Source organism: Mizuhopecten yessoensis, unplaced genomic scaffold (genome assembly GCF_002113885.1).
Source record: "Mizuhopecten yessoensis strain PY_sf001 unplaced genomic scaffold, ASM211388v2 scaffold10687, whole genome shotgun sequence".
NCBI classification, from domain to species: Eukaryota; Metazoa; Mollusca; class Bivalvia; order Pectinida; family Pectinidae; genus Mizuhopecten; species Mizuhopecten yessoensis.
In genome coordinates this window covers 439,069-460,722 of record NW_018408671.1, presented here as the reverse complement: position 1 = coordinate 460,722, position 21,654 = coordinate 439,069, and the positions used below count along the sequence as shown (strand labels likewise).

At 37.8% G+C, this 21,654-nt stretch overlaps 1 protein-coding gene across 4 annotated transcripts in view; it reads left to right on the top strand.

Annotated features, from left to right (window-relative positions):
- LOC110461846 (extracellular matrix protein 3-like) overlaps nt 1-20,154 on the top strand; it is a 125,974-nt gene extending 105,820 nt beyond the window's left edge. The window contains exons 10-26 of one of the 4 annotated variants that reach the window (XR_002464184.1): nt 1,089-1,286; nt 1,508-1,672; nt 2,147-2,329; nt 2,781-2,911; nt 3,449-3,604; nt 4,533-4,743; nt 5,205-5,369; nt 6,242-6,539; nt 7,252-7,351; nt 7,565-7,751; nt 8,158-8,262; nt 9,122-9,249; nt 10,113-10,374; nt 13,814-14,001; nt 14,354-14,500; nt 15,060-18,699; nt 18,835-20,154. Coding sequence is in view for 2 of the 4 variants with exons in the window: in XM_021515553.1 (XP_021371228.1) it covers nt 1,089-1,286; nt 1,508-1,672; nt 2,147-2,329; nt 2,781-2,911; nt 3,449-3,604; nt 4,533-4,743; nt 5,205-5,369; nt 6,242-6,539; nt 7,252-7,351; nt 7,565-7,751; nt 8,158-8,262; nt 9,122-9,249; nt 10,113-10,374; nt 13,814-14,001; nt 14,354-14,500; nt 15,060-15,512 (3,077 nt within the window). In the remaining 2 variants the exon portion in view is untranslated. Of the gene's footprint in view, nt 1-1,088; nt 1,287-1,507; nt 1,673-2,146; nt 2,330-2,780; nt 2,912-3,448; nt 3,605-4,532; nt 4,744-5,204; nt 5,370-6,241; nt 6,540-7,251; nt 7,352-7,564; nt 7,752-8,157; nt 8,263-9,121; nt 9,250-10,112; nt 10,376-13,813; nt 14,002-14,353; nt 14,501-15,059 lie in introns of those variants that run through there. The other 3 variants (XM_021515554.1, XM_021515553.1, XR_002464185.1) reach the window with 3 other exon arrangements.
- Nucleotides 20,155-21,654: the final 1,500 nt, after the last annotated feature.

Genomic DNA, 21,654 nt, shown 5'->3' with positions numbered 1-21,654 from the left:
TGTAGGCCCATCTATTTGACATATATAATGTTGTAGGCCCCTCTATTTGACCTATATAATGTTGTATGCCCCTCTATTTGACCTGTATAATGTTGTAGGCCCCTCCATATAACATGTATGATGTTGTAGGCCCCTCTATTTGACCTGTATAATGTTGTAAGCCCCTCAATTTGACCTATATAATGATGTAGGCCCTTCTATTTGACCTGTATAATGTTGTAGGCCCCTCAATTTGACCTATATAATGATGTAGGCCCTTCTATTTGACCTGTATAATGTTGTAGGCCCCTTTATTTGACCTGTATGATGTTGTAGGCCCCTCCATATAACATGTATGATGTTGTAGGCCCCTCTATTTGACCTGGATAATGTTGTAGGCCCCTTTATTTGACCTGTATATTGTTGTAGGCCCCTCTATTTGACCTGTATATTGTTGTAGGCCCTTCATGTTGTAGGCCCCTCTATTTGACCTGGATTTATTTGACCTGTATATTGTTGTAGGCCCCTCTATTTGACCTGTATATTGTTGTAGGCCCTTCTATTTGACCTGTATAATGTTGTAGGCCCCTCTATTTGACCTATATAATGTTGTATGCCCCTTTATTTGACCTGTATAATGTTGTAGGCCCCTCCATATAACATGTATGATGTTGTAGGCCCCTCTATTTGACCTGTATGATGTTGTAGGCCCCTCTATTTGACCTATATGATGTTGTAGGCCCCTCCATATAACATGTATGATGTTGTAGGCCCCTCTATTTGACCTATATAATGTTGTAGGCCCCTCTATTTGACCTGTATAATGTTGTAGGCCCCTCAATTTGACCTATATAATGATGTAGGCCCTTCTATTTGACCTGTATGATGTTGTAGGCCCTCTATTTGACCTGTATATTGTTGTAGGCCCTCTATTTGACCTGTATAATGTTGTAGGCCCCTTTATTTGACCTGTATGATAATGTAGGCCCCTTTATTTGACCTGTATGATGTTATAGGCCCCTCTATTTGACCTGTATAATGTTGTAGGCCCCTCTATTTGACCTGTATATTGTTGTAGGTCCCTCTATTTGACCTGTATATTGTTGTAGGCCCCTCCATGGAGTTTGGCGAGGTACAATACATTAGCAGTGAGGAGGAGAATAAGGTTACAGCCATTATTGTCCGTCATGGAGACATCAGTCACGGGTCAAGTGTTCGCTGTTACACTAGACAGGGGTCAGCTGAGGTCAGTCTGGACTTCATAGAGCGGCCGGACACAGACGCTTCACTGGTCATCTTTAGAGCAGGTAAAACCGATTTATACACTCCCATCTAATACATGGAGGTCTGTGTTAATTCTTCGTTAATTTGCTAGCGTGTAAAATGCTAGCAGAAGTTTCTTGGTAAAATTTGGAGATTAACTGAACTTTGGTTTATTTACAAATAATAGGGATAGACCTTGACAATGACATAAACATACCTGCATATATTCAACTAATTACAATGTCATCATACCTGTATACTACAGGTGAGAGAGAAAAGCCCTGTGTAGTCAACATTGTGGATGACGATAAATTTGAAGTGACAGAAGAGCTCCGACTGGTTCTTGGCAGTCCAAACAGTGTGACAGCAGGCGGTGCCAACATCGGTCTCCAGAACGACACTGTTATTAAGATTACGGACGCCAGTGACAGTAAGTTGTGATCTTAACATCAGGTACAGAAAAACAGTCACTACTTATACTCACAATGTTTACTCATCAGTCACCTTCTGTATAGTAATTATCTCGAAAACTTTAAATTTTTAAGCAACTGCAAAATTTGCCAAGAGGATTTTAAATGTTTGTCTTTTTTGTCCGTTTGTAAGAAATCTTGGTTTCGCTTCATTACTCCTGAACTAGTTGCCAGGAAGTCATGTGGATACAGATTAAGGACAGGTGTACCAAACCAATATATTAAATGGAAACATTATTTTTGCTACACTGACTTTGGGTACATCTTGTATTTAGCTTCATTTCTATCAAAGCGAAGCTCAGACATTTGTATGCTTTTCCCACTAGTTTTAAATATTTTAACACTGTTTCCTGTCATGTAGGAAATTGCTGACAACACCCGACAGTATACTTGTATCAAGAAATGCTACAAAACTTCTATTTCTTGTCTTTCAGAGCCAGTGATCAAGTTTGCAGAGGACCAGTTCGTGGTGAACGAACCAATCTTCAAAGAGGACATATCTAGACTGACTGTTCCGGTCATTAGGTCAGGTGACCTGTCAGAGAGGTCAGAGGTCAGAGTGTTTACCAAGGATGGGTCAGCAAGGGCTGGCCAGGACTATAATGGCTTTTCCAGAGGTTTGTCACTGATTTCTACATAACTGGTGATGTCTTTGTGTCTGTCCGTCAGTCCATCTGTCTGTAAACACAAGTTTCGCGAGACCACTTCTCCTATGTGCTATTTATCAGTAATAACTTTATTTTCCCTTTTGGCACATATTTTAGAGTTATGTCCCTTTACTTAAATTACTGCATAGATTTCAGTAAACCTTTTTTTACTTTAAAACTATGCAATGTAGTTATTTTTATGCAATTTATTTTGAATTTGCAGAGTTATTGCCCTTTTTGAGCATAAATCTTGTTCAGACAACTTATCACACATAAGTTGTAAATGTCTATTAAGCATCATATACTGTTGTCTTGATGTTTAACACCTATAAATATGTATGAACTGAGGTATTTAAGTTACACTTGCTTTTGGCACAAATTCATCGTACTGTACATTTGAAAATGTTTGTGTTTTTGACAGTGCTGATATTTGAGGAAGGAATGTCACGTTTGGATGTGGAGGTGGAGATTCTGTTTGATGACATGAAAGAGAATCGAGAAGTGTTCACCATACATCTACGCCCTAACCACAACATGGTGGCTGAAGTAAGGGTCAGTATTTAACATCTCAAGGGAGGTAACTCTGGAGTAATTCCTACATATGGAAATACAGTCTCCATGTCGAAATCACAACATAGTGGCTGAAGTTAGGGTCAGTGTTTAACATACCAAGGGAAGTAACTCTGGAGTAAGTCCTACCTATACATACATACAATGTTCATGTCGAAAACACAACATGGTCACTGAACAATGAAAAAAATCTTAATTGGATTATACAAAATGATTACATCATAATATACGATACATATTGACTAGCCATACTGTATGTAGGCTATCAGACCCATATTACCAACACTGTAAGCTGTAATTCTCTTGTAAAACACACTTACCGTAACCAACCCCATAACTGACCCATCCCTTTTAAGTATTACCTCTGTATCCCTGTTTTTGGTCTGACAATCCCATCCTTTCACAATAATTTATCAACATACTGTCTGGTATGACTCGGGGTCCAGAGTGTTTACTATGTTGAATACAGTGAAATGGTATATTGAGCAACTTAGACCAACACTACGGTAATGTTTACAGAGGAATGCCAAGGCTATGGTGTACGTGGAGGAGAATAAGAAGATCATGGACGTCGTGTTTCCCACCCACCCCATCGTTGTGTCACTCAGGGATTACGACGATCCCCTTGGTAACCATGACAACCCTGTACATGGATACCCTGTCATCTGTATAACAGTGAGTATATTAAACCAGAAGGTCTGCTGACCACCTATGCTACAGTATCTAGACAATTAATTTAAGATCATGTTTAGAGGTTGGACATAAGTTGCCACAACACTAGGGGTCAAACCTCTGCCTAGTTCAGTCAGGCTCCAGATTTGGATCCCACAGCCAACTTAGAATGACTAGTTATCAATATAGTGCAAAGTGCATTGTATATCTGTATTACCGTCAAACAGTGATCTGGTACCAATGACTCCAGCTATAGTAGCTACAGTAAACAATAACAGTTCATTGTTTTTCATTATTTTTCATTAATTTGCAAAATACTCACACACTTAAAAAACACATATATTTATAGTGCAAAGTTACAGTTCATAGGTGACTGCAGGAAGATACAAAATATTTCAAAATGACAAGAAGACTGATTCTCATTGCCTTTTGCTGTTTCATAGTTTTTCAGCAGAAATGTGTATATTGATACACTCAGTAAAAACTGTATTCAGAAACCACATTCGGAAGTTCATAAAGTGGCGCGTTTCTTGGTAGATCATTTGCCTTAACACAGATGGTCTCTAAATATAGGTTCATTTAAAATGTAAAAAAACCTGTAATGAAGTGTATTAAAAGTGATCTCTTAAAAGAGGTAATATCTTGTTAAATGTGTATGTACTGTGTGAGTACTGTATGGGTACTGTATGTGTACTGTATGTGTACTGTATGGGTACTGTGTGTGTACTATATGTTTACTGTATGGGTACTGTATGGGTACTCTATGGGTACTCTATGGGTACTGTGTGAGTACTATATGGGTACTGTATGAGTACTGTATGGGTACTGTATGGGTACTGTATGGGTACTGTATGTGTACTGTGTGAGTACTGTATGGGTACTGTATGGGTACTGTATGTGTACTGTATGTTTACCGTATTTCTATTTACAGCCCTGTAACCCTAAACATCCTGACTTCGCCACATCGACAGGAACACTGTGTCAGACTCAGGAAATCAACGATACACTTACAAAGTTCCACTGGAAAGTGGCTCCCCCTAGTGGTCCTGACGGTATCACAAAGCCTCTTCGGGAACTGGAAGCATCGACATTCTTCGCCTCAACAAGGGGAATAACTCTGGACAGCATATACTTCAACAGAGGTCAGTCTTAGAAACAATACAACTGTGAAGTAAATAGGTTAAGTTTATTAGATAGCTCTGTGTTACACCTGTTTTGAAGTTTTCTATGTAATATATAAGATTTTGAAATTTTCTTGATTTCTTTATGATGAACCTGCATCAGAAATAATCAGGGTGTCCGTCTGTCCGTCCACACTTTTGTTTCCAGAGATTATCTCAGAAACCGAAAGACAGCTCTTCTTTCGGAAATGATATTTTGATATTATGATACACTATGAAATGTAGATGTGCAGTAGGGGTTTGTAAGGTCAAGGTAAACATAACTGTTACTAAAAATAGATTGGGGGGGGGGAGGGGGTCAGTCAGGTACCTGGAGGGGCTCTTGATAACCTGTCAGTGTTCTAATTGAAATTAAAATACAATTGAATGTAGTGATAAGTAATAAATTTGTCTTGTTAATTTAAGTAATCTTTGTTCTTCAGGAAGTAAAGTGCAGTGTCTGGCGCGTGCCGTCAACTTTGATGGTGATCCAGGGCGGGAGATTGAGAGTGTCCCAGTTACTATTAGTACTGACGAGGGACTCTGTCCTCCCAGGAACCCAGCCTCCATCGGGTCCGAGCCGTTCAGCAGCCGTCTTAGATACCTAGGTAAAACTTGATACAACAACAGTAACTCTGATATAGAGAAAAGGTTTATTACCAAGCTGTTTAAAATTGAGGGAAGTATGGAAATAAACTCATGGTAGAATTATGTATTGGATTGAGAATTAATGTTTCTATTCTTTGTCAAATTTAGGATCATTTAATCATACTGCCTACAGAGGTGACGGGGTATACATGTATATAGCGGTCCCTTTGTCTGGTCTGAACTTGTCTGTACTTTATAGGGTATATATAGCAGTCCCTTTGTCTGGTCTGAACTTGTCTGTACTTTACACAGATTATTTAATAAAACCGTATTAGGCATGTGTATCCAGACAAGACTGTGTGCCATAAGGTCAAAGGTCAAAGCAAGGTTCAAAGTCTATAACTGCAATGCTTGTACATTAATGACCTTTTTTGAAGTAAAACTTAGTACATGTACTATAGGAATGTGGATTATCACGCGAGGGGTAGATGTACTATAGGAATGTGGATTATCACCCGAGGGGTACATGTACTATAGGAATGTGGATTATCACGCGAGGGGTAGATGTACTATAGGAATGTGGATTATCACCCGAGGGGTACATGTACTATAGGAATGTGGATTATCACCCGAGGGGTACATGTACTATAGGAATGTGGATTATCACCCGAGGGTATGTTGTGTAAAACACATAGAACTGTGTCGCTGGCTCATTATGGTCATAATCAAGTTTATGTGAAATTTCATAAATACTCAGTGACTTATATCATGCTCCAGGTAAAACTATTCTGGGGGTAATGGCTAATAGCCACTATGTGAGACGCTGCACACATCATTTGAAATGTTTTGAAACCCTTAACTTCTTTTTTGACAATCATGTTTTTGTTAACAGGTCCGAGTGACCCTGTCCATCCTAACATGGTACGGGTTACCATAACGATTCCTCACCACGACGGACTACTTCCTGTGCTGTCCACTCGTCAGCTCTCAAACTTCGATTTCATACTTACCCATAATGCACTGCGTGTGGCACAACACAAGTGCTCCAACCTGCTGGACATCAGTGATCTTCAAGTGACCTCTGGGTTTGGCTTTGTATCCAATGATACCAGGAACCGTAACTCTCTAGGACTAGAGCCGTACCAGTTTAGCTCAACACTGAGGGGTGATTCAACACTGAGGTTCTACAGGTAAGTCAGGGGGTACAGGTAATATCTGTAATAATAAGTTATGATACCAGGAACCGTAACTCTCTAGGACTAGAGCCGTACCAGTTTAGATCAACACTGAGGGGTGATTCAACACTGAGGTTCTACAGGTAAGTCAGGGGGTACAGGTAATATCTGTAATAATAAGTTATGATACCAGGAACCGTAACTCTCTAGGACTAGAGCCGTACCAGTTTAGCTCAACACTGAGGGGTGATTCAACACTGAGTTTCTACAGGTAAGTCAGGGGGTACAGGTAATAACTGTAATAATAAGTTAATAATAACTCTTAATATAATTGCATATGCATCATCCCTCTCGATTGTATCTCCTGAACTTTTCTGTTGAGATAAATTTACCAATTTCTGTTTTTTGTTTTGTTTTTGATAATGTTTGAAAAAAATAACAATAAAATCTCCTTCGATAACATCAGAACTTTGACAACACAAACTGTTCTTTTTTACAGCTGTCTACAGTTTACATTAAAAATCATTTTACTTCCACCCAATTCAATGAGAAGAAGAGGGAAATGTTTAAAAAAAACTGTGAGAGAATTCACAAAATATAAATCTCAGTAAAGTTTACACATAGCGTATAGGAACAAATTTCAGTCAGATTTACTACTTTTTAGATCTGGAATGTTTTTTTTTCATCTGATTGAGACTATAATGGTGATATATTTCTATTCATACAGGAACTTAGACTTGGAGTCGTGCCTGTGGGAGTTTGATGGCTATTTTGACATGTCCGAGCTTGTGTCGGTATGCGGAGGAGAAATCTCCACAGATGGGCAGGTGAGTGTTCAAGATCGTCTGTTTACACTTTTCAAAGTGAGTTAAAATGTGATAAAAAGAAAAAAAAACTACTAAAATACTTAAACAGAAAAATTTCTATGAAAAATTGAAATACCAGGTTTGATGAGGATAGATAAAGTCTGCATAGAAGATGTCTGCCTCTGTCGTGATGACCAGGTTTGTCATGAAATATGTTCTCTTTATTACTTCCAGCCAATCAACTTGAAGCAGTCCCGAGTGACCATGTTTGTTCCGTTGTACGTGTCCTACATCTTCCACGCCGAGGCCGGAGGTTGGACGGCGGTCAACATGCAGACTGACCTGGAGCTCAGCTTTGTCTACGACACCGCCATCTTGTGGCAAAATGGTATCACCACAGCACCCAGGTCAAAGTTCAGAGGTTAGTCATGAAATATTCAAAGATTGCCTTATATTAACACTGATTTCATCTTCAAATACCATTACAAACAATGTTTGATTTACCAAGCAATCAAAGTGCTGATATTACTTAATCAAAAATTGTATACACAACATGTCACATGTGATATAACATTACAGGCGGTAACATCCAATCAAATACTTTGTGGAGTTGTACACCCATAATCATTAAATGTACATTGTCCGGTCATTTTAGTCAATTGCTAAATATCGCTAAATATGTGGGGATTCAGTCAACTGTCGAGAGACCTAACAGTAGGCAGGTTACGACTGCAACTCCTGGGTCTGACTAGTAGGACGTGGGTGAATTAACAAGTTTTAACCAAAATCAATATAATCAGTAAACATTAACGTGTCCATATTTTCAGGATCCTTGTACCCAACTAGTCTACGTATCCAGGACGACAAACGATTGATGGTGACGATCAGGACTACACCCAACTTCAGGGGCCAGTTTGTCCCTAGTAACTCAGGTACGTCAAATCACAGCTAACGAAAGTAATTTAGATAACTGGGTACTAATCAAAGGTAACACAGGTATGTCAAATTGCAGCTAGTAACAGTAATTAAAAATATGACAAGGTGCTAATCACAGGTAACACAGGTATGTCAAATTGCAGGAAGTAACAGTAATTTAAATTTCTAGGTACTAATCACAGGTAACAAAGGTATGTCAAATCACAGGTAACACAGCTACGTCGATCGAATCACAGGTAACAACAGTAATTCAAATTACTAGGTACTAATCATGTGTAGGTAAATCATAATGTTTATCTGCTAATTCTTTCAGAAATAAAACAAATTTAGTTTAATATTTAGCTCACCTGCCCGAAGGGCTAGTGAGCTTATGCAATGGTGCGGCGTCCTCCATCTTTTCCTTTGAACAACTTCTTTTGAAGAAAGGGCAGGCCTAGAGTCATGATATTTAGGTGACACTTCATTTGTAATAGCCCAGCAAAGTTTGATAACGAAAATGACCTTGACCTACTTTCAAGTACTTAAAACGACTTCTGAAGAACTGAAAGGTATAGAATCCTAATATGTGGCTGGTAGCTTCGTTGGTAAAAGCCCAACAAAGTTTGAGAACGAAAATGACCTTGACCCACTATCAAGGTCACAAGGGTCAAATATATGATGATGAATCTCCTTGAAGTCAGGGTACCCAGTCCTAAGGAGGTAGTTTTTAGACGTATAAGACTAATATTTTAGGCGGTACAAGGAGTATTGTTTGGTTGTGTGTGGTTTACATGTCCAGTTTGAGTCCTTCCCAATTTTCTGTAATTACATTCCCAGTTTTAGTCCTTCCCAATTTTCTGTAACTTATATTTTCAGGCACAGGTGTTGTTTCCATGGTTACCTCTCCTGATCATCCAGATATGACCTTCACTTTGACCCTGGTCAGGAGTGACCCTACATTTGACCAGCCCAATCAGCTGTGGCAGTTTGAATCGGACTTTGCAGTAAGTTTGACCATTTATAAAATCTTACCACATTGCTGTGTAACTTTTTCTAGCACACGTTTCTGGCCTTGACCACTTTTGTTATATTTTTGTTGTTGTTTTTTCACTGCCTCTGATCACTAATGTGTTTGTAATTGTCACAGTTATAACAGAACAAAACATCAAAATTCTACAAGGACTTTGGAAAATTTAAATATATGAAATTCTCCTTTTTCTTTTTTTTTTTGCTTTTTTTAATTTGATGTGAAATTTATTAAAAGTTTGTTAAATGAAAAATTGACTTTAAGATATGAAAACTCTTTCATTGTCTGTTGATAGTTTTACATTCTCACATTGGCTTATGTGTCAAAAGGCTATAAAAAGGTTCTTTATGAATGAAATTAAAGGGTCAGTTAAAAACATTAACTTCTTAGTTAGGGTTTATCTGAGATTCTCTATTAACTTTATGTCATCACCTAAGGATATAGATTATCATTTGTCAGATAGAACCCTTGGTGATGAAAGGGTTTAGCCAAGGGGTCAAAGTTCAATAAAGACATTTTTGTTTGAAATTTCTGTTAGCAATAACAATGTTTGTCAGAATATTTTAACTGAAGGAGGGTTGCTGATTTGGTAAAATCAGGACTGTACAATGTTGGTTATAAACAGTATTATATATCAGTCCATTTTAGAACCTTAAACTTGTCCAAAGTATGGGCATAGAGTTTACTTTACTCAGATTTTAATCCATGGTTTCATCAATTTAGAACAAAATCTGTCGGGCTAAACCTTTTAATCTAAATGGCAGTTGTTGATCTCAAATTTTGAAAACTGTTTCTCCCATGATGCACCTTGATGACACACTTCACTGGTTTTGTTTACAGGTGAAGGACTACTCCGGGCTGTACCACGTCTCACTGATCCCCTGCACCGCTGCCATCTCACAGCCCTACACACTTCCTCCTGTCTGTAACCCCACTGACCCCATCACCTTTGACCTCCCAATCAGATTTCAGCAGACCAGCGATCCAGTTCCTTCACAATATTCACTCAACACGGACTTCAGTCTTTACAACAAACGTTCCCTGTGGTTGTCCCCCGACACTCCTACACTGGGGGACAAGTCTGGCACGACCTTCTCTCCAGGTATAAGTTTCCTCAAAACAAATTACCTTGGCCTGCTTTCAAGGTCACAGAGGTCAAATATATTGAAAAGTTTGAATAGGACCATATGGTACAAAGCAGTGATACATGGGGCCCGTATTCATGAAACCATTCTCATGGCCCATGATCTATCATATAAATGTCTAGCCCAGCTGTAATCCCATATCTTATCAAAACTACCTAATAAGACCTCTATATTCCAACATCAGGGCTAGAAATTTATTTTTAAAAACGCTAGTCAGTCAGGCTAATAATTTCCATACACAATATCTACCAACCCAATTCAATATGATGCAACATGGTAAGTAATATCAGTCAAAGTCGTATAATTATATTTTTGAAGATAAATGGTTTTCTTTGACTTGAAACGTTCGAAAATTGGTAAAAAACAGAGATTTCATGGATTATTGTCACGTTCAAAGAGGAAAATTGGTATTTAAAAAGATTGTTTTATTAAAAAGTACTGAAACAAAAAAGAATTGATATATTGAAATGTTGTTAGCACATGAGAAACACATTTTCACAGGATCAATTTTCCTAAGCACTGGGGGCGAAATCCTACCTACTCCTTTCACTAGTCTCAGACTATATATAATTGGGCTACCCTTAATGTCTAGCCCTGGACATACTGATTTATCTGACCCGTACATGTATGTTGTATCCCTGAAGGTGTTGTATAAGACAGGTTTCACTGTATATAATACTGTTTTATCTGACCCATACATGTATGTTGTATCCCTGGAGGTGTTGTATAAGACAGGTTTCACTGTATATAATACTGTTTTATCTGACCCATACATGTATGTTGTATCCCTGGAGGTGTTGTATAAGACAGGTTTCACTGTATATAATACTGGTTTATCTGACCCATACATGTATGTTGTATCCCTGGAGGTGTTGTATAAGACAGGTTTCACTGTATATAATACTGGTTTATCTGACCCATACATGTATGTTGTATCCCTGGAGGTGTTGTATAAGACAGGTTTCACTGTATATAATACTGGTTTATCTGACCCATACATGTATGTTGTATCCCTGGAGGTGTTGTATAAGACAGGTTTCACTGTATATAATACTGGTTTATCTGACCCATACATGTATGTTGTATCCCTGGAGGTGTTGTATAAGACAGGTTTCACTGTATATAATACTGGTTTATCTGACCCATACATGTATGTTGTATCCCTGGAGGTGTTGTATAAGACAGGTTTCACTGTATATAATACTGGTTTATCTGACCCATACATGTATGTTGTATCCCTGGAGGTGTTGTATAAGACAGGTTTCACTGTATATAATACTGGTTTATCTGACCCATACATGTATGTTGTATCCCTGGAGGTGTTGTATAAGACAGGTTTCACTGTATATAATACTGGTTTATCTGACCCATACATGTATGTTGTATCCCTGGAGGTGTTGTATAAGACAGGTTTCACTGTATATAATACTGGTTTATCTGACCCATACATGTATGTTGTATCCCTGGAGGTGTTGTATAAGACAGGTTTCACTGTATATAATACTGGTTTATCTGACCCATACATGTATGTTGTATCCCTGGAGGTGTTGTATAAGACAGGTTTCACTGTATATAATACTGGTTTATCTGACCCATACATGTATGTTGTATCCCTGGAGGTGTTGTATAAGACAGGTTTCACTGTATATAATACTGGTTTATCTGACCCATACATGTATGTTGTATCCCTGGAGGTGTTGTATAAGACAGGTTTCACTGTATATAATACTGGTTTATCTGACCCATACATGTATGTTGTATCCCTGGAGGTGTTGTATAAGACAGGTTTCACTGTATATAATACTGGTTTATCTGACCCATACATGTATGTTGTATCCCTGGAGGTGTTGTATAAGACAGGTTTCACTGTATATAATACTGGTTTATCTGACCCATACATGTATGTTGTATCCCTGGAGGTGTTGTATAAGACAGGTTTCACTGTATATAATACTGGTTTATCTGACCCATACATGTATGTTGTATCCCTGGAGGTGTTGTATAAGACAGGTTTCACTGTATATAATACTGGTTTATCTGACCCATACATGTATGTTGTATCCCTGGAGGTGTTGTATAAGACAGGTTTCACTGTATATAATACTGGTTTATCTGACCCATACATGTATGTTGTATCCCTGGAGGTGTTGTATAAGACAGGTTTCACTGTATATAATACTGGTTTATCTGACCCATACATGTATGTTGTATCCCTGGAGGTGTTGTATAAGACAGGTTTCACTGTATATAATACTGGTTTATCTGACCCATACATGTATGTTGTATCCCTGGAGGTGTTGTATAAGACAGGTTTCACTGTATATAATACTGGTTTATCTGACCCATACATGTATGTTGTATCCCTGGAGGTGTTGTATAAGACAGGTTTCACTGTATATAATACTGGTTTATCTGACCCATACATGTATGTTGTATCCCTGGAGGTGTTGTATAAGACAGGTTTCACTGTATATAACACTGGTTTATCTGACCCATACATGTATGTTGTACCCTGGTGGTGTTGTATAAGACAGGTTTCACTGTATATAACACTGGTTTATCTGCCCCATACATGTATGTTGTATCCCTGGAGGTGTTGTATAAGACAGGGTTCACTGTATATAATACTGGTTTATCTGACCCATACATGTATGTTGTACCCTGGTGGTGTTGTATAAGACATGTTTCACTGTATATAACACTGGTTTATCTGCCCCATACATGTATGTTGTATCCCTGGAGGTTTTGTATAAGACAGATTTCACTGTATATAATACTGTTTTCAACATATCAAAGTCCTGTACAGTACTTTATGATAGTTGACTTGTTGTATCCCTGGAGGGGTTGTATAAGACAGGTTTCACTGTATATAACACTGGTTTATCTGCCCCATACATGTATGTTGTATCCCTGGAGGTGTTGCATAAGACAGGTTTCACTGTATATAATACTGGTTTATCTGACCCATACATGTATGTTGTACCCTGGTGGTGTTGTATAAGCCAGGTTTCACTGTATATAACACTGGTTTATCTGACCCATCCATGTATGTTGTACCCTGGTGGTGTTGTATAAGACATGTTTCACTGTATATAACACTGGTTTATCTGACCCATACATGTATGTCGTACCCTGGTGGTGTTGTATAAGACAGGTTTCACTGTACATACCACTTGTTTATCTGACCCATAGATGTATGTTGTATCCCTGGAGGTCTTGTATAAGACAGGTTTCACTGTATATAATACTGGTTTATCTGACCCATATATGTATGTTGTATCCCTGGAGGTGTTGTATAAGACAGATTTCACTGTATATAATACTGTTTTCAACATATCAAAGTCCTGTACAGTACTTTATGATAGTTGACTAATGATGATTTGTATACTTTACCAGGAGATAAGATATATGGCCGAATAGATGTCGACCCTGTCCAGACCTTGGGGTTGGAGTTTGACCTTGGCATGGAGAAGATCTATGTGTGTTCAGGCAAGGATGGCTACATCCCAAAGTACGCCCCTACCCGGGGGGAATACGGGTGTGCCGGGGAGTCAGAAAACCTGGAATACAGGTTCAAAATATTGGTAGGTACCTGTAACCTTATCCAAGGAGATCCAAGAAATATTTAGACAAACTTGATTATTGGTTATGCAGGGTTGTAGTGTCTGGCAAGTTGCCTATATAAATACACTAGTAGAGTGTTTCAAAATCTGCCTTCGTGCAAGTATCCTGAATTTGAAATTATAAATTCTTGAGTTATGAATAATTGAATGAGTAATTGTACAATCAGTGTTTAAATGTCTTTCTCAAAACCTAACATGTCTGCACATGTATATCTAAAATCTTTCAGTGATCTACATAATTTTAGGAAGAATAGGTAAATGGATTGTATAACATTGATTAACCTTGACCTTGAAATGACCTTGTCCTTAACAGGACCTCAGGGATCCACACACGGTGGATGAGAGCTTTGACGGCATTCCATTCAACGCAAGGTTGGCCCAGGATGACCCAAGTGCTGGGGATCTCCTCCGCCAACCCGGGGCAGATGGTTTCTCAGTAGACACCAAGCCTCTCTTTCAGGTATGTCTATTCATGGAATCCCATGTTTGTCTATTTATAGGGTATGAATCCCCCTTGGTAATTTAATGTACAGAAAGAACTGAAAAGCATATGGCCATGTTATTTATAGATAATATATATATATAAATATTTATATTCATAAAAAATAATTCATTATAATGCCCCTTGTTTTATTGCCTCTTCACGTACGACCAACATACAGTGTATATCAAGGTCCCCCTTTTTACCGACTTTCTTAACATGTCATCAATATGTTTCACTCTTTATATTGCCAAGACCTTTATATTATAACATTTTTTTAGTAAAAAAATTGACAGTATAATGAAGTTTTACTCAAATGACATTTACTTGAGGTAACTAGAATAAAGGATATTCAATATGCTCCTTAGCTAAAGTATAATATTTCTAAACGGAGTGAATTCTCCCCTTCCTGTGCAAATGACATCACCAGCACAAATGAACTAGTGTCTGACCTCAGAAATCTTGATCACTCTCGACACAAATCATCAACAGCCAGTTGTTACTGGTATATGAAACGAACTGTGTTTTATTTTCCCAGATGGATCCAGGGAGGATGTGGTTTCTCCATGCAGTGTTTTCCATGGGTTCCAGTGGGAACCCCAAACAGAAGCGAAGTGCTACATATCATTCCATGTCGACTGGGGAGGTCATAGGTCGTGTAAAGCGGGCCGAGACCCCAGAGAAAGGCACAAACATGGTGCAGATTGTATTTAGTGAAGTGCCCCAGGGGGATAGTGCCCTGGGGTCGTACGAGGTGTCAGAGGATGGTCGTGATACGCACTCCATCATGTACATTCTAGTAGGCATTTGTCTACTGCTGCTCATCTGTGTCATTCTCCTCGTCGTCTTCATCCGACGACGTCACAAACACTCATCTCCACCCCCTACCCCAACCAATACTCTGACCGTAGTGTCACGGGATGGCACCACCAGCGTGCTCTTCCTCGGTGACAAACACAAGATGGCCGAACAGGATCGGACGGAGGTGTGACAGAGACTAATACTCAATATGTTCCAAAGCTGTGATCATGTGACTTTATTTATTTCCTGGTCTTCATTGTGTTTTATTTGTTGAACCTGCTCATGTTATTCATATCAAAACAGCTTTTAGAGGATGTGACGAGTTCTTTTGACGGAGAATCTGGTTATGTCCCTTTGTATGTGTTTGTGTGTACCAGGCATATTGAACTATCATCACCTTTCACAAAACAATTCACCGAGAATTTTTAAATCAGCGGAAAATGTCCAGTGTGAAGTTTTGAGCAACACGTCGTGTAAATTACTCGTAACCTGTCAGTATTGTTACATCATCAGCTTTAACCTTCGCGTAACCATAGCAACACTCATTTATCAAAATGTATAAAGCAATTAATGAAAATATTTTTATTCCAAAATCATATCATGTGGTATTATAAAGGCGTCAGGTTTTATGTTTCAATGTTTAAGTTAGCGTATGAACCGGTCATATATAAGTGTCGATTTCTGAGTGTTAAGTCCACACTTGATTGTGTATTAATAATTGATCTTGACCCCTGACCACGACCTCTGACTGAGGAGCCCAATATTGCCATAGCTAAAATATAAAATCAAATGTTTTTCATCTGTAGCATATACAATTCTACCCCATTTAAAATGTATTTACTTTGAAGACAATCAGTCAGTGTCAGGGTAACATTGTAATCAAAGACAGGTGCCACTGCATTAGTACCTGGACTAAATTTCATTGTGATTTAGGTTATTAGGACATAGAACAAAAGTAACTTAGAAGTAGCATAAACGTCGTTTTATCAAAAAAAAAAGAGGTCATTGTGATGAAGTATAAAGGTCTTTATGACATAGAATAGAGGTCATTGTGATGAAGTATAAGGGTCTTTATGACAAAGAATAGAGGTCATTGTGATGAAGTATAAAGGTCTTTATGACATAGAATAGAGGTCATTGTGATGAAGTATAACGGTCTTTATGACATAAAATAAAGGTCATTTTAATTGCTTTATCTTTAGAAAGTCTCGTCTTCCAAAGAGTTGTGTAATATTTTGCTTACAGTGATTGCTGACTTGTGGCGAATGTTTTTGTACCGTCGTGTGTGAACTTTGTCAATGTTACTGGAGGGAAATAATTGTTGATGTTAGAACGTACTATGATATTATTGTGAACCAAGGGAGATAACTCCCAGAATGTTTCTCGAGTGATATGTTTCCCTGTGTGAAGTAAGCCTTATAACGCTGTCAAAGGTATGTGCATTGGCTTTGCCAAATTCCATATTTGTATCCATATAATATATATATTTATAAGATGTACAGTGCGTGGTTTTCTGCGGTTGTGTGACGCCATTGTGATGATGTATATAAAAATGTAATCAATGTATTTATTTACTTACAGTGTAGCGTATATAAGTGATGTTGTGAGATTGATAAAAGCAAAAAAATCAGTCAAGGGAAACCAACCGTGTCAATTAAATTGTACTTAATACGCATTCTAAATGATAAAAGTCAATGTACTACTTAGCGTGAACCTGAAGTGATATATCGTAGATTGGCCCATGTCACCTAAATTTGACGATCTTTCTCAATCACACTAAAACACGTCTGCTTTAGCTTCGTAAACTGATGCTTGACTATTTATAACTACAGCAAATCATTATCATGGATTGTTTTCAAACCGTTGGAAAGTGTGGATCTCAGAATCATCAAATCATGTAACTGATATTTGTAAATGTTTTTTTATACATGTATATAACTGTTCAATGGTTTATGATAATTTTTTTTATGTGAAGCGTTTGGACTCTGTTTTATCTGTTGCTTTAGTGTGATAAATTGATACTGAACTTTTTTTGGACTGTAGTACATTGGACTGTGCTCTGGGCTGTAGTTTAGACTGTTCTAGGATTGTATGATTCTGTTGGAAGCCAGTGGCTGGCCGTTTTTTTGTTTTTTTATTATTGTTTATGTTTTTACGATAAATTTACAAACTGGCATCAACCTAACGTCTAACAGAAACACTTTTTTGAGAAATACAGAAGAAAGATTCCTGACATTTTTATTAGCTTAGTGTCTAGAACTGTTTGTATATGTATTTTGTATTTAGCTTACTTTAACACTGAGATTAGCCTGACGTAGATAGACTCCCGATTGTTATACTCTGATAGAGCCACTTCCTGTGTGTTGTGTGCGGAGAATTGTTGAAGTTTTTTTTGCAATATAATTGTGCCAATACAACTAACCAAGTTACCTCCCCTTCTCTTGTTTTTGTTGTAACCATGGCAACTATGGTTGTCATGATTTTTTTGATTTTTTTTTGTATTGAAGCAAGGGCATCCTGAATTTGATGTAATATAAAAATACTCATTCATAGATCTCCGCAAGATTATCGCTAGTAGTCCAGGCCTACAAATCACAGCTTTGTTGTCAAATATGGTCAATATTTAATTTTATTCACGAAAAATAAGTTTTAGTGTGCCTTAAAGATCATGATTCGGAAGAGAAATATTGTTATTTTGTTTCAGGGAATATTTTTTTTCTTTTTGTAATCCAATTGTATTTTTCTAAAAATAGTCAAATTCTGTGTTTGTTATTACTGGGCGATAAATACATTGTAATACTTTTTTTTCTACAAATACATTGTAATACTACCAGGATGCAAATACTCTGTATTACAATTAGAGATGAAACTGACATATTACGAATATTGGATGAATATTTAATAAAAAACGATGAAGTGCATCAAAACATGAAAATTAATAGTATTAATTTAGATGTATAGTGAGTATGAACAATGTGGAATAGTGGCCTTGTTTTATTACTTACATCCTTTTGCCGTTGTCCTCACTGACCTCTAACCCCTGTTCCCAGCCTCCTGTAAGCCCCGCCCTCTTTATGTGATTTGTCTAGTAGATAGATACTGCTAGGCCTTGTGGTAGGCATCGTGAAAGCCTCAAATACAGACATTTGACAGACAAATCAATTGTTTTTGTAATTGTATGCTAATAAAAATACATGTCTATACCATGCTCAACATAATAAGTGTCCTGGCATGGACACTAAACAATTTTGGAAAATATTTCGCATAATTAATCGCAGAACTTATAGACATTTGACAGACAAATCCGATGTTTTTGTAATTGTACCATGCACAACATAATAAATGCCCTGGGTGATACCGGTCAGTTTATGTTCTAGGTTGATACCGGTCAGTTTAAGGTCTAGGTTGATACTGGTCAGTTTATGGTCTAGGTTGATACTGGTCAGTTTATGGTCTAGGTTAATACCGGTCAGTTTATGGTCTAGCTTAATACCGGTCAGTTTATGGTCTAGGTTGATACCGGTCAGTTTAAGGTCTAGGTTGATACTGGTCAGTTTATGGTCTATAGACTAATCAAACTATGGTTTAACCTATAATTAACTGCAACAAAGACAAAACCACTTGAATCACAAATTATATACGTCTATTAACCCTCCACAAAAAATCGGACAACGAAAAAAATCGGGAAGTTGTTTATTTCGCTGATTTAATATTGCAATTTTGATCGTAAATTGTATGGCATGTACGGGCCGCCGTAGACTGAAGAGTTGCCAAAGGGAGATAATGCCGATATGCAGACGAATTTTCTCGCTGGGATAATTTTAATATTGGTGAGTATATGTAACTGTTGTTATGGCTTGTACTAGGTTGATACTGGTCAGTTTAATGTTTATGTTGATACCTGTCAGTTATTGGTATATAAATGCTATGATATTACAATCATGTATAATGTAACTATAGTTGCCATATCTATTTTATGTTTGTGACAGAAATGTCAGATGACCCATGTAGCTTGTATGTGTCTAGTAACCAGGGTTTCTGCCTGAAGACCAGGGTTTCTGTGTAGAGACCAGGGTTTTCGCCTTGTAACCATGGTTTCTGTGTAGAGACCAGGGTTTCTGTTGAGACCAGGGTTTCTGCCTGAAGACCATGGTTTCTGAGTAGAGACCAGGGTTTCTGCCTAAAGACCATGGTTTCTGTGTAGAGACCAGGGTTTCTGCCTGAAGACCATGGTTTCTGTGTAGAGACAAGGGTTTTTGCCTTGTAATCATGGTCTATGTGTAGAAACCAGGATTTTCTGTGTAGTGACCATGGTTTCTGTTTGGTGACCAGGTTTTCTGTGGTTCCTGTGTGATGATCAGGATTCCGTGTACAATTCATTTAAACACCTTGAAGCACTATGATAATGGATAAATTGTATTTGTGTTTGATCTGTAACATGTTAACATGAAATGTACACTTTTATCTGCTAGAGATACTACAACAAAGAGTAAATAGAACAGATGTCATTAAATACTCAAAGGGAGACCACTCTGTCAGCATGATATTATTTCAAAATTTCCCATCAAAACATTTCCTAGGAAAATTTGAATATTACATGATTATTAAATTTTAACACACTGCAGGCACAATGAGAACTATTCATTGGAAATAAAATATATAAAACTGGAGTTTTGTTGATAGGTGTGAGTGAGAATGGGGCTGGTTTGTTTTGTGAGTGTGAGTGATGATATTGCTGTGATGAGAGAGGTACATAGTGAGGAGAGAGAGGTGACCCATTACTGTCACTATTGACATAAACTTATGGGATGCAATAAATAGTTGTCAACTAACACTGTTGTTTGTGTTTTGTTGTTTACCTTTTCTCCCACCCTTCACAGGTGTGTCACCCTTTTAAGCCAGAAATATCAGCTTGTCACCCCCTAAGGTGAGATAGCCCCGTGCAGAATGGCGCGATCTAAGTCATAACAATAGTATGACATCACGTCATCAATGTGTTGGTGTCATGTCAACAGAAGCAGACCATTGGAGACAACTCTGGATTTGCTATAAAAACATGCAATCAATGTTTATATTTTATACAATCACCACTTGTCGGCGGATTTGTGAGTTGAACAGGATGAGTTAAACATCCCCTACTTTGAGGGTGCAACAGAGAAATCTCCAACCCTCGGGATGATATTGTCGAATGTTTTACCCTCTGCAAAGTCTCGGGTAAGACAATCAAGAATATCAACCGAGGGTTGGAGATTTCTCTGTCACACCCTCAAGGTAGGGGAAGAACCAATGACAACATCAATGTTACGGCCCTAACGTCCTGCCGTATGACACTTGGTAATGACACGGTTTGTTCAGATTCGAATCGTTAATGGAAATTTTCAAAGTACAGTCACCTTGATGTTTCAAACTTTATGGGACAATCGGGAAAAATGTAAAACATTACGACTTCTTTCAAGGTCACAGGGGTCAAATGTGTCAAATACTTAAAAGGACTTTTCTGAAGAACTGAAAAGGAATCGAATCTTAATATTTGTCTGGTAGCTTCTAGGGATTGAACTTGCAAATGAAAATTACCTTGACCCACCATTAAGGTCACAGGGGTTGAATATATCAAACTTATAAAACGACTTCTTCTAAATAATGGAAATGCATAGAATCATATTATATGGCTGGTTGCTTCTTGGGATTGAGCCCAACAAAGTTTACAATTGTAAATTACCTCAACCTTCTTTCAAGGTCACAGGGGTCAAATATAGCACACACTGCAAACAGCTTCTTTTAACAAGTAGCTTCCTTAGATGGAGCCTAACAAAGTTTGTGAATGAAAATGACCTTTACCTACTTTATCCTATAGCTTTATCTTAATCTAATTTGATATAGAGTATCCTTGGCCCAACATGATTCAATTTTGTAGAAATCATGCCCCTACCTCACTATGGGGACAGGAGAATGGGACCCAATAAGTAAAGGGTATTACTGGGATACGTACAGAGCCAATATTTGGAGATATGAGTAGTATGGCATAATATTTATTTAATATTTTGCTATGACTGCTTAAATATCCAGGTGAGCGATACATGCCCTCTGGTTCCACGAACCCGTCCACTTCGAGATAATGAGGTTCAACTTTGTTTTGAGACTGATTGAAAAAAATTGTATTAGTAAATATGTGAAACGACAAACTCACTTTGAAGGTTGTCTTTTATACACTGCAGTATGTAGTTTAGATCAAAAGTTACTGTTTACATAAATCGATCAAACAGATCAGAGGAAAGATGAGAAGAGATCAAACTGACATAGAACACATGAAGATGGTACGATAGTGGGCACCA